The 15,554-nt window shown below is 39.5% G+C and overlaps 1 protein-coding gene across 5 annotated transcripts in view; it reads right to left on the bottom strand.

Moving 5' to 3' along the window:
• SAMSN1 (SAM domain, SH3 domain and nuclear localization signals 1) overlaps nucleotides 1-15,554 on the bottom strand; it is a 218,261-nt gene that overhangs the window by 21,468 nt on the left and 181,239 nt on the right. For all 5 annotated transcript variants that reach the window (XM_072994045.2, XM_072994044.2, XM_020785462.3 and 2 more), the window contains 2 exons: nucleotides 14,925-15,080; nucleotides 5,212-5,350 (listed from right to left, as the gene is read on the bottom strand). In XM_072994045.2, coding sequence (XP_072850146.2) covers nucleotides 5,212-5,350; nucleotides 14,925-15,080 — 295 coding nt within the window. The remainder of the gene's footprint in view (nucleotides 1-5,211; nucleotides 5,351-14,924; nucleotides 15,081-15,554) is intronic.

Below are 15,554 nucleotides of genomic sequence, written 5' to 3'. Positions count from 1 at the left end.
ATTCCAGCTGATGTATTTGCTTATGCCAGGCACTGAATAATCCGAAAACCTTTCCATTTATTTTAATAATCACTACCCTAACAAAAGACAAAACTGCATTGACAAGCCAGAACAGTAAGGCAGCTGAAATAGCGTCAAACCATCTGTTACTGACAGCACACTGTTAGAAAAACAAATTCCTTATGGGCTGAAAACTGTCTGATTGTCACAGCTTGAGCTTTTCTTACATCCCATTGTTAGTAAATTTGTTTTTTTATGTTTGGTCACTGAGAAACATGGATTTTGTTAAGAAGTACAATTTCTCAGGCATGAAGGTCTGCCAGAATTACATCTCTGAAATGCTAATTTGATATCAGCTTCTAATGAGATGCTATTGTGACCTGTAATTTGCCCCTTAGGATGTCATGACATTGCGGCAAATGGTTTGTTATTTGATTTGTTGTCGTCGTCTTTTTACTACCAGGGAGAGCGGATGGAGCAATTATTCCACCTTTAGTATCAAAATAATTTATTCCGTCTTGAGTACTGTGAGTCTTGATCTGAGAACTGGGGTACAACTTGGTGGAGGTGCAAAATGCTTGGACTAGCACTGACCAAAGTTGATGCAACCATAGGCTCATCCATCCTGTGGCCCCTTTTTTGTGTTCTTTTCCTGATGAAGCAAGAAGGCCTTCTATTTTTCTCAACAACAGGTGACATATGAGGCCCTGGAAGAGAACTAGCTATGGCTTCATTCTTCTTTATGACTGCAGAAAGAAATAGGAAGGAGCTCTATGTTTTAAAAGGCAACTTTGCTTCCTCCTTTGATGTGTCATATCCAACATTTTTAAATTGTTCTTTTGTGGACTGTCAGATTCCACAGAGGAATATCTGAGTGCCTTCACGGAGCTCCTGTTTTATGTACTCCCTATAAGAGACATATATTTATGTTCTATGCACATCTGACGAGGAATTTAATCATGGTCACAGAAAATTTTGTACCTTACTTTCTATTCATTCATTTCTTCCTTCCTAGATACCCTTCAGAATTTTTGCTTAAAAGTTCAAAAATAAAACCCTTTTCTTCTTTAAAAGACTTATTTAGCAAGCTACTAATTGTTTAAATAAAGGCCAAAAATGCAAACTGCACTCGGAATATGAGTGGTCCTCACACGACCAGATAGGCGGGATATAAATAAAATAAATAAATATAAATAAATAAATATAAAAACCAAATTTTATATATATGAATGTATATTATAAAATTCATCATCCTCTAATCCAAAAACCTAATTAATATATATATTTAATATATTTTATTGATACAAAACCTAATTAATATATTTTAATATATTTTAAAAAGTAGGGTTTGCTAAAAGTATGATATTCCATTAGTTCTTCAAAGGATACAATTTTAAAATCATTTTTTTAGTAAAAAGAACAAAATGCACAAACTCTCATACAAGTCACTTAAAAACCTCTGTTCTAATACAGATTACTTGTAAAACTAAGTTGATCCTGGCAAAATCTACAGCAAATAATTCACGTTGCATTATATAATTTTCATCTGCTCCGAGCAGAGATTCTCTGCCTTGTTTGCAAAAACAAGATTCATGTATCATTTGAAGTGTTCCATAAATGTGATAGAAATTTCTGTTTATATATCTTTTTTATCTTATGCATAGTCAAAACAATCTGACATGGAACTCTGGCTTTCCTGTGGGTAAGTGATGTCCTAGACCAGATATCTTCTTGGCTAGGTAGGCAGTGTATTAGCCCTCTCCACAAATGGCCAGATAATATAACTTACTGACATCATCAGATAGCACAATACATTTTGAATGCATATTACATGCTCTTTTTTTACATTTTCCATGTTAGAAAATGTTTCCCATTTAAATTTCTTATTTTTTCTCCCTGCCATATTTTTTTTTATTCAAACCTTTGAATGCAACTAAGGATGGGGAAGAAATGTGTTTGGTTCATGTTTTAACATGAACTCACAAAATTTCACACATCTGAATGAACAGGCAAACAAATAAACAACAAAAAAAAAACACCCTGAAATTTGTTGATATTTTGCAGCCAGTTCTCGAGTTAAAATAAAATTTTAAAAAGCTACATAATGTGGCAAAGTACACATAAAAATACATATATTAGTGAACATGCTGTATGTTTGGATAGCTGGTTGCAAAAATATATGTATTAGGCAAAATTTCATTCAAAAATATGCATTTGGAGAATGCATATAACAGTGCATACTGTTATATATTGGCAGAGGGACAGACTTTCAAACTGTTATTCAAGTTCAGGATAAAGTGGAAGCTGAGAGAAGTCAAAATTGTCAGATTGATCCACCCTGAAGTAACAGATTACAGTTGTTAATTGACAAGGCAGTACTAGCTCTATGGTGACCATAAGGTGACACACAATGACCATATTTCTTGTCCTTTTAAAAATCTGAGTAAATGAAAGTACCATATGTTCCATTTTTCCCAACAACTTTATCCCACATTCTACTACCTCACAGTATCTCATATGAAATGTGAGCATGTGGTGTGTGAATTCTCCTTACTAATAGTGTGGTACACATTGCAAAAAAGAGAGAAAACGTCATCCAGAAAGAGAACAAAAAACAAGGCACATTTTCAGAAAATGTACATGTGTTAATTTATACATATAGAAGCACATTTATTTAAAAAATTACTATTAATAAAAAAGAAGTATAATAATCTTACCATAGTAATCTTTAGTGTGTATCTTTTATTCAGATCCTAACTGTTGGTGACAACTTGCTCTCCACAATTTTTTAAAAAAAGTTTTACACTCTATTTATAGTCCTTCACAAAGTACAGTATGCCTACTTATTGCTATTTGGCAAGACTATACTATGTCCTTTCAGGATGGAGAGATAAACTAAGCTGATCTTCTCCCCAAAGTTGATAGATTTGATGGGTTGTCAAGGAGGTTGCCTCCACTACATGCTGTAAAAGTCCTGGTGCATTTCTGAATGCAGGAACTGATTCAGGATGTAGACTTTGATAGCTCTATGTCTCCTTCACCGAGAGCTTGGACGTAATAGGTCCCAAATAATTATTTAGATGCAAATAATTCCATACTGCACAACTCAGTTACATTGCGGCTGTAGCATAGCAAGGGGTAATACCACATCTCCTGCACCATAACTATAACTATCTTTAGGACAGACTAAATTATCCTAGATGGCAGAGCTCCTATCAAGGTATATTGGGTCTCATGTATGAACTCACAGCTGTGATTATGATGAAAAGCAACACCTGCAGAATATTGACCTGTGCTTGAGTACTTAAATTGACAGAAGCCATGTCTTAGTGGAAATGTGGTTAACCTAGACCTAGGACATGAAAATTGAATTGATATGCCAGTGAACAATTCTGTTTTACAATGCAGTTATGATTTAGCTCAAAAGACTAAAATGAGATGCTTCAGTGTCATTAATCAATTTGATTAGACAGAATGACATAAGAATTTCTCAGTGAAGCCATATGATAGCAAAATCTCAGGCTGTGCTGTCCATTTGAACATTGTGTTTTGATCTCATCCATAATTTTTATGTGAATTGACAATCAGGTTGAACATGTCCTAGGACATACTTTTAAAAAAACTGGTATCCAATAATAGCTCATTGGCTTAGGTATCTGACTGTGGAGCTGGAGGCTGGGAGTTTTGATTCCCTACTATGCCTCCTACGAGTACAGCCAACCTGTGTGGCCTTGGGCAAGCTGCACAAGCCCAGGATACCCCCCCCCCCAGAAGAAGAGAATGATAAATTACTTCTGAGTATGCTTTACTTGGAAAACCCTAAAAAAAAGGTGGTGATAAGTCAGAAGTAACTTGATGGCACATGATTATTATAACGGGGAAGAAAGATTCAGACTGGAGCCATAAACACATCTATAAGACCCAAATCAAGACATTCTGCTGTTTGAGACAGAGTGGCGCATGGCACTCTCCACTTCCCAAGTCAAAATGTATACTTTCCTAGTACAAAGAAATTATTGTGGTACCCAAGATAGAACATTTTATAAGCACCTTTCCCCCATGCTGGCTGTAAAAACACAATCATAACAGAACACACTTCTAGCAGTTTGTTGAACTTCCATGGCACATAGTACGTACATCTGTTACCCAAGGGAGGCACTCACTCTGCCTCAGGACTTGTCCCAATGCTTTCTAATTAGGGTGTAAGTAACCACTGAATACTGTACAGTGGGGGATACTTCTGCAGAAGCATGCATGCCGTGGTGCTGTCTATGTCTCCTGCTTTTTAAAAATAGAATGTGGCCATTTGTTCTCACTCCCATGCTACCTTCAGCATGTAGCACAGATTGCTTGCATGTTACCTGTTTACAGATATGACAAATAAGAAGGAGAGAGGATTATTCGGAGCAGAAGTGTGTCTGATTCCTTGCTTGAAGAAGCAAATACAGGTAATAAAATCATTTGTTCCAGAAATCTCTCCAAAGTAATTTTTATCAAAAAAAGTCACAAATTATTTCAGACAAATGTATTGTTTTATATAACATGCAGATTCTTTTGATTTAGTGCAAAAAAAGTGTAGAAAGTCTCCATGGGGAGTTTTCCCCCCTAAAAGCTATAGCCAAGCAGGGGGGAGTGTTTTGTCACGAACACAACAGGGAATGAAGAGTTAATCCTTCCCAAGAGAAGATAATCTCTTTTACTGATTATTCAACAAATTAAAAAATCAGATGTAATTCTTAATGATACATTTAGCGTCCTGTGTAGTTTGACCCTCAGGATGCACTTCAACCCAGTGAAAGCCTGCTTAACTCCGCACTGAATAGTGGCTATTATTGTCATATTTAAGTGTTGTAAAGTTTTCAAGCATTTAATTTTATACCATTCTGGCCATACCATTTAATTTAAAATATAGGAAATATTTAACAACTAGGATTCAGACTATCATTGGGCAACTGCCTCCCCTAGATTTGAGTAAGGCCCATCTCCTGGGAGTGCCTGCTCTTCATTGCAGAGGGTTACCTGGGTTCATTGGATTAATCTGTTGCAATAGGTGCAGAATGTGGAAAGTTCCTAGCTATGGGTGGTGGGACATATATAGAAGCACTTAAGGCAGGGGGTCAGATGTGATGGCAAAGTTATTCCCACTCTTGATTTCCAATTCTTTCCAGCCATTCAAGCTACATGCATCACCATAGTGTTGTTCGTACTTACTTGATGAACTTTGGCCACTGTTAAGACTATAGAGACTGTCCATGGAGTCACTGGCTTTCAGAGAGACCTTCTCAGTGTTTGATCCTCCCCCAGGATCACTGTCTCTATTAGAGCAGGAATTATCTTTTCCTTCTTCGTCCTTTAGAAGCAGGGGGGAGAGAGAACACATTTTAAATATAAGGATATAGAGTGCAGGCATCTATTCTTGATGAGAATATGTTCAATAAGGCTTTAGTCTTTCGGACATACCCGGTGTGGTGTAGTGGATAGAGTGGCAGACAAGGATTCTGGAGATGAGAGTCTGAATCCCTATTGCTTAAAGTAGGCCCATTTAAAGAATGGAACTTATGGAGTAGTGGACCCACCAAATCCCCACTGATTCAATGAGCTTATTCTAGTTGCAACTTTCTACACTAAACAACCTGATTTCAGCTAATGAAATGTAGTGGATTCTAGCACCGTGGCCACGAAAGAAATAATTTTGGATTCCAGAAGTTATGTGGAATGTAAAACCTTGTGAATTTCTGAATAAAACATATGCTTCTCCTAACTTCATAAGAGTGGAACTAACTAGAAACTGATTCCATGAGTTAACGAGGAGGCAATTTCTCATACAACAACAGCAGAACAACCACAACCACCAAGTCCATGTTGTGTGGAAGGGTGTCCCAAGGGCCACAGTGTAGAACAAATTTCTCTGTCCACCTAGATCTGTTAATATTCTTACTCTACATTCACACACATAGAAACATTCACTGGCATTGTTGTTCTGATGACAGCAGAAAGGGGTCATTCCATGGATAAATCAGAGAAAGCTTTGGCTCTGCTGGATCCTGCCATGTCATTGAAAAAAGTGTGTCAGTGGGACTATTTATTTGTTGCTGTCATTTAGAAAAAAAAACAGTAAATATAGGATGAGAGGAGGGGAAAATCCAGATCCGGGGGTGGGGGGGGGAGAGAGAAACTAGAGAACTATTCTATCCCTGCTTCTCTTAAGCCCCTGCTGGTATAAAAGCCCCAAAGAGTCTGGATTTGGTAGATTCTCTGCCTTGAAGTCTCCTTCAAAGCAGAGAAAGATTGTCTGGTCTCATTTCCAGTGATTTCAGCAAAGTCACATGGAAGCATGTGGGGTGTACTTGAGTGCTTACAAAGCCATAAACCAGAAGATAGTAAGAACTGCTGGAGATCAAAGCAATTTTGACAGGGGAGATACAGTTCCAGTCACTCAGAACAATGGTTTACTCCTCTCTGACATCCTCTGCACAACCACTGTCACTTTCAGAGTCATTTTGTTTTCAGACTTCAAAAGATGGGGCATGAATGTGTGAAGTTGTAATAACTAGCTTTCACATAATAGAGTAACAGCAACTTTTTTGAAATCTTGAATTGTTGCCCTCCATGAACTTCAAGGAATGATGTTGGAATCCTGGCAATTTTGAGGCCTACTAACACTTCATTGTGTGTAGCACTGAGAAAGCATCTATCGATCGATCTATCGATCTATCGATCGAATACATATACCACCCCATTGGTTCAAGCTCTACGCTGGACAATTTACACAAAATTAAAATTTACAAACCTCAGTATTCCACAACAACCAAAAATGCATTCAAAAACAATATGGTGATTTAACAGACGATAATTGTAACCATCAATAGACATAGAAAATTTAGAATTAATTTTTAAAAGTTGTTATGGAGAGCAGGATTCATATAGATGTTAAAGAGCACTGGGGAGATAACTGACCACTGCGGGACCCCATAATAGAGATCCCAAGGGCATCCCTAAGCTCTCCTTGGAAATTGGCCATTAAGAAAGGGCCACTGAAATACAGATCCCTCAGTTCCTAAACTTGATACCTCTTGCAGAAGGATACCATGGTCAATCCACAGAAAGATCCACAAGGATCAGCAGGATTACACTCTCCCTGTCTGCCTCCCTTAGGAGATCATCTTGCAAGGTGTCCAATGCTGTTTCAGCACCATGTTGCAACCTAAACCCCAACTGAAATGGTTCCAACTGATCAGCTACCACCTTCTTGATCAATTTGCCCAAGAAAATAATATTGAGATGGGCCTGTAGTTGTTCAAATCATCCATTGCCAGATAATTTTTATTAAGAATGAGCCGTATTAATGTTTCTTTTAAGGAGGAGAGCATGAGGCCTTCCTGGAGAGAAGCATTGATTATATGAATGACCTATTCAACCATTGTGTCATTAGTAGATTTTAATAGTCAATATAGGCAAGAATCGAAAATAGAGGTAGCAGAGTTACAGTGTGCAAGTGCCTTGTCTATATCCTCAGACCTTACTAACAAAAACTGGCCCAGTAAAACCTGACTAGATGGTGCACTGGACATACAGTATATATAAATAGGAATCTGGGATCACCTTAACCCATATAGAATGTTTATTAGCATATGACAGCAATCGCTTAATCTTTTGTATTAAAAAAGGACGGTTATTGTTGCAAGAAGAACACTTTGAATGTGTCACTCTCTGTCATTCTGTACATCAAGCTATTAAGCAATAACTTATCATCTAAGAAAAGGGGAACCTGGGGAAGCAACATTTGTTACCTCATATCTAGTCCCCATAGCATGCATGCAATGAAGAGACACTAACTTCCTTGAAACATTACAATAAATTTGTAAGAGCAGAACACATTATTGAGTTTGCTAAATGGGACAAAGGTGATGAAAAGTTTATTTGTTTGCTACATGTATATAATGCCTTCCAGTGACGTCAGAGTTGTGTACATAGCCGTATCAAGCGGAAAGAGAATGATTGGCTTAAGGGGAGTTGAAGCAGGAACTTCTGTCCAGCATTAACCACTCCGCTGGTGCACTTTTGACACACCGTATGAAACTGCTCCGCATGCCCTCATGAGAGGATGCATTAACTACAAGACAGAGAAAGTGCTTTGACTTAGGCTATGATCACATATAGCCTGCATTTTGGACTCCTTTTGACACAGTCTGGTGCAAACTATTTTCACACAATGTATGAAAAATAATACTCCAGCCTTACCCAATCTGTGCCAAGCCTGATCTTTTTAGTTAACTAGAAAGAGTACTTTTTTTTAGGCTGGGCTGGAGTGACTCCCCAGTGGATGGATGGAAGGGAGATCATCTCTGGCAAAGCAGCCCTTTCTGGTGAGACCAGACATGACTCTCTTATCTTACTAAGGTTTTTAAATTATCAGACATTCCAGAGGAGAATTCTATGAAGTTCAAAAATATTGTGATTTAGCTTTTGAGAATGGAATTATCTTGCAAGTAAACTTCCCATGATGTTTCTTAGAGACATTTTTACTGGCTGAAATGCAGTATTAGTACTAATACAGACATATTTGCACATAGCTTAGTATCAAAAGTATATAGGGAAGTTTCTGTATCAAAAGTATAGGAAAGTTACTGTATAAAAGCATTCCTTGCTCATTACAGTGGTTTATAAATAACCTTTGTTACTAATTACACTCTTAGGAAAATAACTCCTTGACCAAATGCTAATACTAAACTCTAAAGCCCTTTATGGTTTAGGACCTTTTTACGTGGTAGAGCACCTCTCCCTCTTGTTGACCTCCCATCCCCCCTGTACCTCCCAATCTCTGATGTTGCAGGTGGCCACTCCAAAGGAGGCCCAAAAGTCACCAACTATGAACCAGGCCTTCTTAGTAGTGGCTACCTCACTTTGGAATGCCTTTCCAGTGGAGGTGCATCAGGCCACCTACCTCATTAGCTTCAGGAAGTAAATTAAAATGTGGCTCTTTACCCAAGCCTCTTTACCCCCATTTAAATGTTATGTATAAGGTAATTTCATGTTGGCTCTATTGTATTGGTTCATTGTTTAACACCTGATTTAGTTGTCCTAGCTTTGCCATCTTGAGATTCAGTGGTGTTGTCGGAGAGGTGGTCTTTAGGATAAGTTCTTAGTTTTTGTTATGTTTATTGTTTTAATTCTGTTTGCATATTTATGTTACATTTTGCAGCTACCCAGAGTAGTAGCTTGCCACTAGATGGGTGGGGAATGAATGAATGAATGAATGGATGAGTTAATGAGTTATGCAAATCAGAAATAATATAGTGTGCACAATTGGGCAGCTCTCTATCATGTAAGTACATCTCAGTCACATGTTCCGTTTTGCACCTAGCCATGTGGTCAGCCATGCAACAGGTGATCACAAAACTGCACAAGCAGCCTATGCAATCTCCCTTATGCACGTGATATCTTGCAACAGGGTATTGCCCTTACATTACTCATTGTGCTGTTCCTTATCTTCTACTGTTATTTTTCTGAAGCAAAAAACTTAGGCTTGGTAATGCAACAACATACAATATTTGAAACATTCCTATCAAAATCCATTTAAAAAGGATTTGATATGCCTTTAAAAGTGATTTTTCAACATAAATTTAGAAATTATACACCAATAAAGTAGCTATATTTCTACTTGTCATGGTACTTTTAAGCTGAAACTTCATTACATCCTCTGTATCCTTAAAAGTAGCTAGCTGTAGGTTATTTGCAACTTCTTACCTCCATTTTCTACTCAATATCATTTTGCTTACTTACTCACCAGTGTATGTACAAGTTGTCTCAATCAAGAAGCACCATAGGTCTTCTGGCAATAAGCTTTCTGTTTTACAGGTAATTTTATTTCATTTATTATAAACATCCTATATGTGGGTAGCACTGGGTACATTTCCCCCACCCCTCATAAATCAGTCCCTCATCTCTCCCTGCCTCCAAACTGCAGGTGACTGTGTAGAATGGGAATATATTTGTCAAAATCTAGATATGTAACAAAATGAAATAATTGCATTTAGATTAGGCATCCTTCAGTCTTGAGAGACTATGGTAATGTGCTCTGTATGGAGGACTTGGAACGGCATCTATTGTGGCTGAGGAGGCCAATTCGAGAGTGACAATCCCTTCCACACTGAAGACAAATACAATCTGTCCCCTGTCCAGCTCCCTGATTTTGCTGGTTTCAAGACAGCCTCTTTGCCTCGGCCTTCTGGAGAAGGGTCTCTTGAAATTGGGAGAGGCCATGATGCACTGCCTGCCTCCAGGCTAAATGCTCAGATGTCAAGGTTTCCCATCTGTTGAGGTCCATTCCTAAGGCCTTCAGATCCCGTTTGCAGATATCCTTGTATCGCAGCTGCGGTCTCCCTCTGGGGCGATTTCCCTGCACTAATTCTCTATACAGGAGATCTTTTGGAATCCAACCATCAGCCATTCTCACAACATGCCAAGCAAATGTAGACGTCGCTGTTTCAGTAATGTATACACGCTAAAAATTCCAGCTCATTCTAGGACTACTCTATTTGGAACTTTGTCCTGCCAGATGATACCAAAAATGTGTTGGAGACAATGCATATGGAATGTGTTCAGCTTGCTCTCCTGCCATGCACAAAGGATCCAGGACTCACTGCAGTACAGGAGTGTGCTGAGGACACAGGCTCTATAGACCTCGATCTTGTTATATGCCATCAGCTTCTGATTAAGCTGTACTCTCTTTGTGAGTCTAGAGAACATGATAGCTACTTTGCCAATGCGTTTATCCAGCTCAACATCTAGGGAGAGAGTGTCAGAGATTGTTGAGCCAAGGTACACAAAGTCATGAACAACCTCCAATTCTTGCGTGGAGATGGTAATAGAGGGAGGTGAGTCCTGGCCCATGACTTGTGTTTTTTTCAGGCTGATTGTTAAGCCAAAGTCTTGGCAGGCCTTACTAAAATGATTCATGAGTTGTTGGAGGTCTTCAGCAGAGTGGACAACAATAGCTGCATCATCGGCAAAGAAGAAGTCCCGCCTGCATTTCAGTTGGACTTTGGTCTTTGCACTCAATCTCAATTTAGTGTATCACATAAAAAGAAAGGAAGACCACGTATTGGCATCAACAAGATTTGCAATCAAAGAAAAGTGGAGGAATTTGCCTAGGTGCTTCAGGAAATCCTTCCAGGCCTGGCTGATGCAAATGCATCTGAACGATGGGAACATTTCAAGAATGCTGTTTATAACATTGCCTTGTCCACATTTAGCAAGAAGACCAAAAAGACAGCAGACTGGTTAGAAGCCCATTCGGAGGAGTTGATGCCAGCCATCGAGGATAAGAGGAGAGCTCTAGCAGCATACAAAGCCTGTCCTAGTGCGTACAACTTGCAGGCTCTTTGACTTGCTCATAGCAAAGTCCAACAGGCTGCCAGGATATGTTCCAACGATTATTGGTTTCAGCTCTGCTCTCAGATACAGATAGCAGTGGACACAGGTAACATCAAGGGAATGTATGATGGTATCAAGCAGGCTTTAGGTCCAATACAGAAGAAATGTGCTCCCTTGAAGTCTACTACAGGTGTGATCATCCAGGACGGAGCACAGCAGATGGAACACTGGGTGCAGCACTACTCTGAGCTATATTCCAGAGAGAATGTAGTAACTGAAGAGGCATTAAATAATATTGAGTGCCTGCCTGTCTTGGAAGAGTTGGACAGCAAACCAACTTTAGCAGAAATAAAAGCGGCCTTCGGCAAGGCACCTGGAAAGGATAACATCCCTGTTGAAGTGCTGAAGTGCTGTAAAGAAATCATCCCCACCGAGCTGTATGAAGCCTTTCGTCTTTGTTGGAGGGAAGGTGGATTACCACTGGACATGAAGAATGCAAACATTGTCACATTGCATAAGAACAAAGGAGACAGGGGCCACTGCAATAATTACCATGGCATCTCTCTTCTCAGCATTTTAGGGAAGCTGCTTGCCCGTGTTGTACTGAAGAGAATCCAGGTGTTTGCAGACAGAATCTATCCAAAAATACAGTGTGGATTTCAAGCTAATAGATCCACCACTGACATGGTATTTTTCCTCCGACAGTTGCAGGAGAAATGCAGGGAACAACAACAGCCACTCTTTGTGGCCTTCATAGATCTCACAAAGGCCTCTGACGTGGTTAGCAGGGATGGCCTTTTTAAAATACTTCCCAAGATTGGATGTCCACCTCAACTCCTTAACATCATCAGGTCCTTTCATGAGGAAATGAAGGGAACTGTATTTTTTGATGGCTCAACATCAGATCCCTTTGACATCTGAAGCAGAGTGAAACAGGGCTGTGTCCTCGCTCCGACCCTGTTTGGGATCTTTTTTACTGTCTTGCTGAAGCACGCCTTTGGAACTGCAACAGAAGGTGTCTATCACCGGACTAGATCTGATGATTGCATTATAAGTGATACGATTTCAAGAGTGTATGTTTCAAAACCACTATCCTACCTGGAGTATGAAGCAGTATTGCCCATTCCCTCATTTCAGCTTATGCCAGGTGGTTATGGATTTTGTCTTATGCATAATTACCTAAGAGTAACCCATGTTGAACATAGTGGGACTCACTCCTGAGTAATGATTATGCCACAGGCAATCCTTTTTTTCTTTTAGAAACAATTCTAACCATGTAAACGTCCTTTGTGTGAAAAACCGACCACACTCGAGATGACTCCTATCAATCTCTTTTGCACACATTCACATTTTATCACTTTTTTTCTTGGCAATAGCCTGCATACAGAACGTGAGATCTGAAAGCACCATCTCTTTGTAAAGAGAATTATGATGTACAGTATTCTTTTCTGTCTCTTGAAACATAATCACTGTATTGTTGCTTTTTCAAGACTTGAGTGGCCTGAATTGACATTTACAGAAAGTATGCACAGTGATTCCATAATTTTCTTCTTTGGCAGTAATAGCATATTCAGTACCTAACAATGTATAAGTCGAAAAGGACTAATTTTTTTCCCAAGGTGCATTTCATTACTTTAATGTACATTCAGCTGCTCTTTTCTTTTCCACTTTCCTAGGGTTTTGCAATTCTTTTGTAATTTTTCACAGCATACATTAGTACCTTCATCAAATCCTGCCTCTTCACTTTTCACAGCCTTTCCTGCAGTTCCCAGGGCATTAATGATTTTTTTTAGAAGTCACAATCCATTGGACCATTTTGCTGAACATACCTTAATGCTGAAAGATCTGCCTCATCATTTATGCCTGCCAACTATTCAACATTTAATCTGGAGGAAGGCTTGGTTTCAGCCTGAGCATCTGTTCATAAGAAGGAATGCGTCAGAGAATAAGTAAAATAATATCTAGGTAGAGTTCTGCTGAACTTACACCCTGTGCATTTTTGCTACCGGGGATCAAAATTACTGGTTTCATGGCTACACATGGAACAAGCCAAGTGCTTGCTTTTTCTAGCACCTTCAGGTGGTATAATCTAAGTTTTTAACAGTTATCCTAGGAGAAAGGAAATATTTTGAGTAGAAAATGAGAGGGGCATCATTACTTTTCAGCTGCTTCAAATGACTGAGCTGTTTTCCCTCACCCACTCCCTGCACAATTCCATATGCATGGTGGATGGTTATAGTAAGAAAAGCAGCTAGAGTAGTGATTTGAAAGGCTGGAGAAGCTCTTGTGACCTGCTCCAGGAGATCAAACACCTCCTGGAGTAGGTCATGAGCTGGTCCCGTCTAGAACTAACCACCTCTCTCTGTGTAGGGACTCTTTAAGCTGAAGGTGGGTGAAATGCTTGATTCTTGCTCCTCAGCAGGCAGAGTTCCTGACCAGACTCAATTACATACAGTATGTTGGGCACCAGAAGCTCACAGTAGATCATGTATGGCAGCGGTCCACAACCTTGGGCCTCCAGTTGTTCTTGGACTATAACTCCCAGAAGCCTTCACCACCAGCTCTGCTGGCCAGGATTTCTGGGAGTTGAAGTTCAAGAACATATGGAGGCCCAAGGTTGGGGACCACTGATGTATGAGACCCATGATCTCTTTCTTTGACAATGCTACTCACAATGATCAGTCTTTACAAAATTTGGGATAAGTTACCACTCAAGGGGGTGATCTTCAGCAGCAGCACTGCAGGAGGGGAAAGAATAATTGACTCCAGTCTCCCAAACTGGGATGCCTCTAAATGCCTCACCATCGCAATGTGACAGCTAAGCTTTACCATGCTCATTGGTACCAATGGTAGCTCTCTCTTTTTGAAAGCCTTGTGGCAGCATAAGGATGAGGGCTTAGGAAGAAGGCATCTGAGGAGAAGAGGGAAAAAAGAGAGAGAAGTGGAGAAGAGGGAGAAAGAGGGAAAATAGATAAAATAGATAAAGAGGAAAATAGAGAGGGAGATTGGCCAGCTAGATAAAACAAGGAAAAATGGGGAAAAGAAGGGGGGAAAGACACATTTGGAAAGAGTGGGAATTTATTTATATGTGATGTAAGAAAGAATGGCTGCAAAGAACATAGAGTGACTCTGGCCCTACCTGCTATTCACTACAGCCATGCTGTCCACTGGTTCACAACCTCTAGCAGTTTTTGCCAGGCTCACCACTCATGCCCTCTTTTGTCTCATTCTATCTCCTTCGTTGGAGCCCAGAAGAATCTGTCTGTAGCAACCCCTTTGGCTTCCTTCCCTCCAAGCTCCCTATATATTATTGCTTCATCTCATGAATGCATTCTGAAGTAAATGGAACATGGTGAATCCAAATTAGGTTCCCTTAATCCATTCATCATCCATTCCTTATGAATCTTACCCAGTTCCCAGCCTCTCCACCCTTGAGAACGACACTGTGTGTAATACTCAAGAGAGATTCCAGAGAGCAGAACCAAAAAACCCCACAAGCAATGATGACAATCACATTTATGACAATCACTACTTTTTTCTCTATTTACCATGTCCTCTGAAAGTGCCTTGATGTACTTTTTGCCCATCTTTTTCTTCATGGTCATGGAAATGGCCCTCATCTTCTTTCCAATGGTCCCTCCATTATGGGGTGATTTGTTATGTCCGGATTCTGCACCATCATTTACACCATCCACTTCGCATGTCTATTTTTTAAAAAAAAGATACAGGTTTTTTTTTTAAATGCAAGGAACTGTTTGCATAGGAGGCTTATGGGCAAAGCAGGCTTGCAAAATGCCTCAACCCAGAGCTGAGGGGCAATGAGGCACTTCCTTCCACAAACTTCCTAAGGCTGCTTGGATAGAGTTTATTTGGGACTGTTCACTCATTGCAGTTAAAATGATGGTTCACTTGGCAAGCCATTGCTTTCACCACCCAAACATCTACTTATTCATAGTCAATTGAGTATGCAAGAGTTTCAACAGAAAGAACATACAAATGCCATTGCTTGCTCATTACCAGTAAGTACAATTTTTAATATTTGTATTTGTAATTTTTATTTATCTATTTTTGCCCCTGGAAGCAGATCTGTCCTTTTTCTGTGCTTGGATAATATGACAAATGAAAACAACTAGTGAAATAAAAGATATCTCCTTGCTGTTGCATTGCATTTCCAAGAC

This window comes from Pogona vitticeps, chromosome 3 (genome assembly GCF_051106095.1).
Source record: "Pogona vitticeps strain Pit_001003342236 chromosome 3, PviZW2.1, whole genome shotgun sequence".
In the NCBI taxonomy this organism is placed as follows: domain Eukaryota; kingdom Metazoa; phylum Chordata; class Lepidosauria; order Squamata; family Agamidae; genus Pogona; species Pogona vitticeps.
Note: the sequence above shows the minus strand (reverse complement) of the source record. Positions and strands in the feature narration are given on the sequence as shown.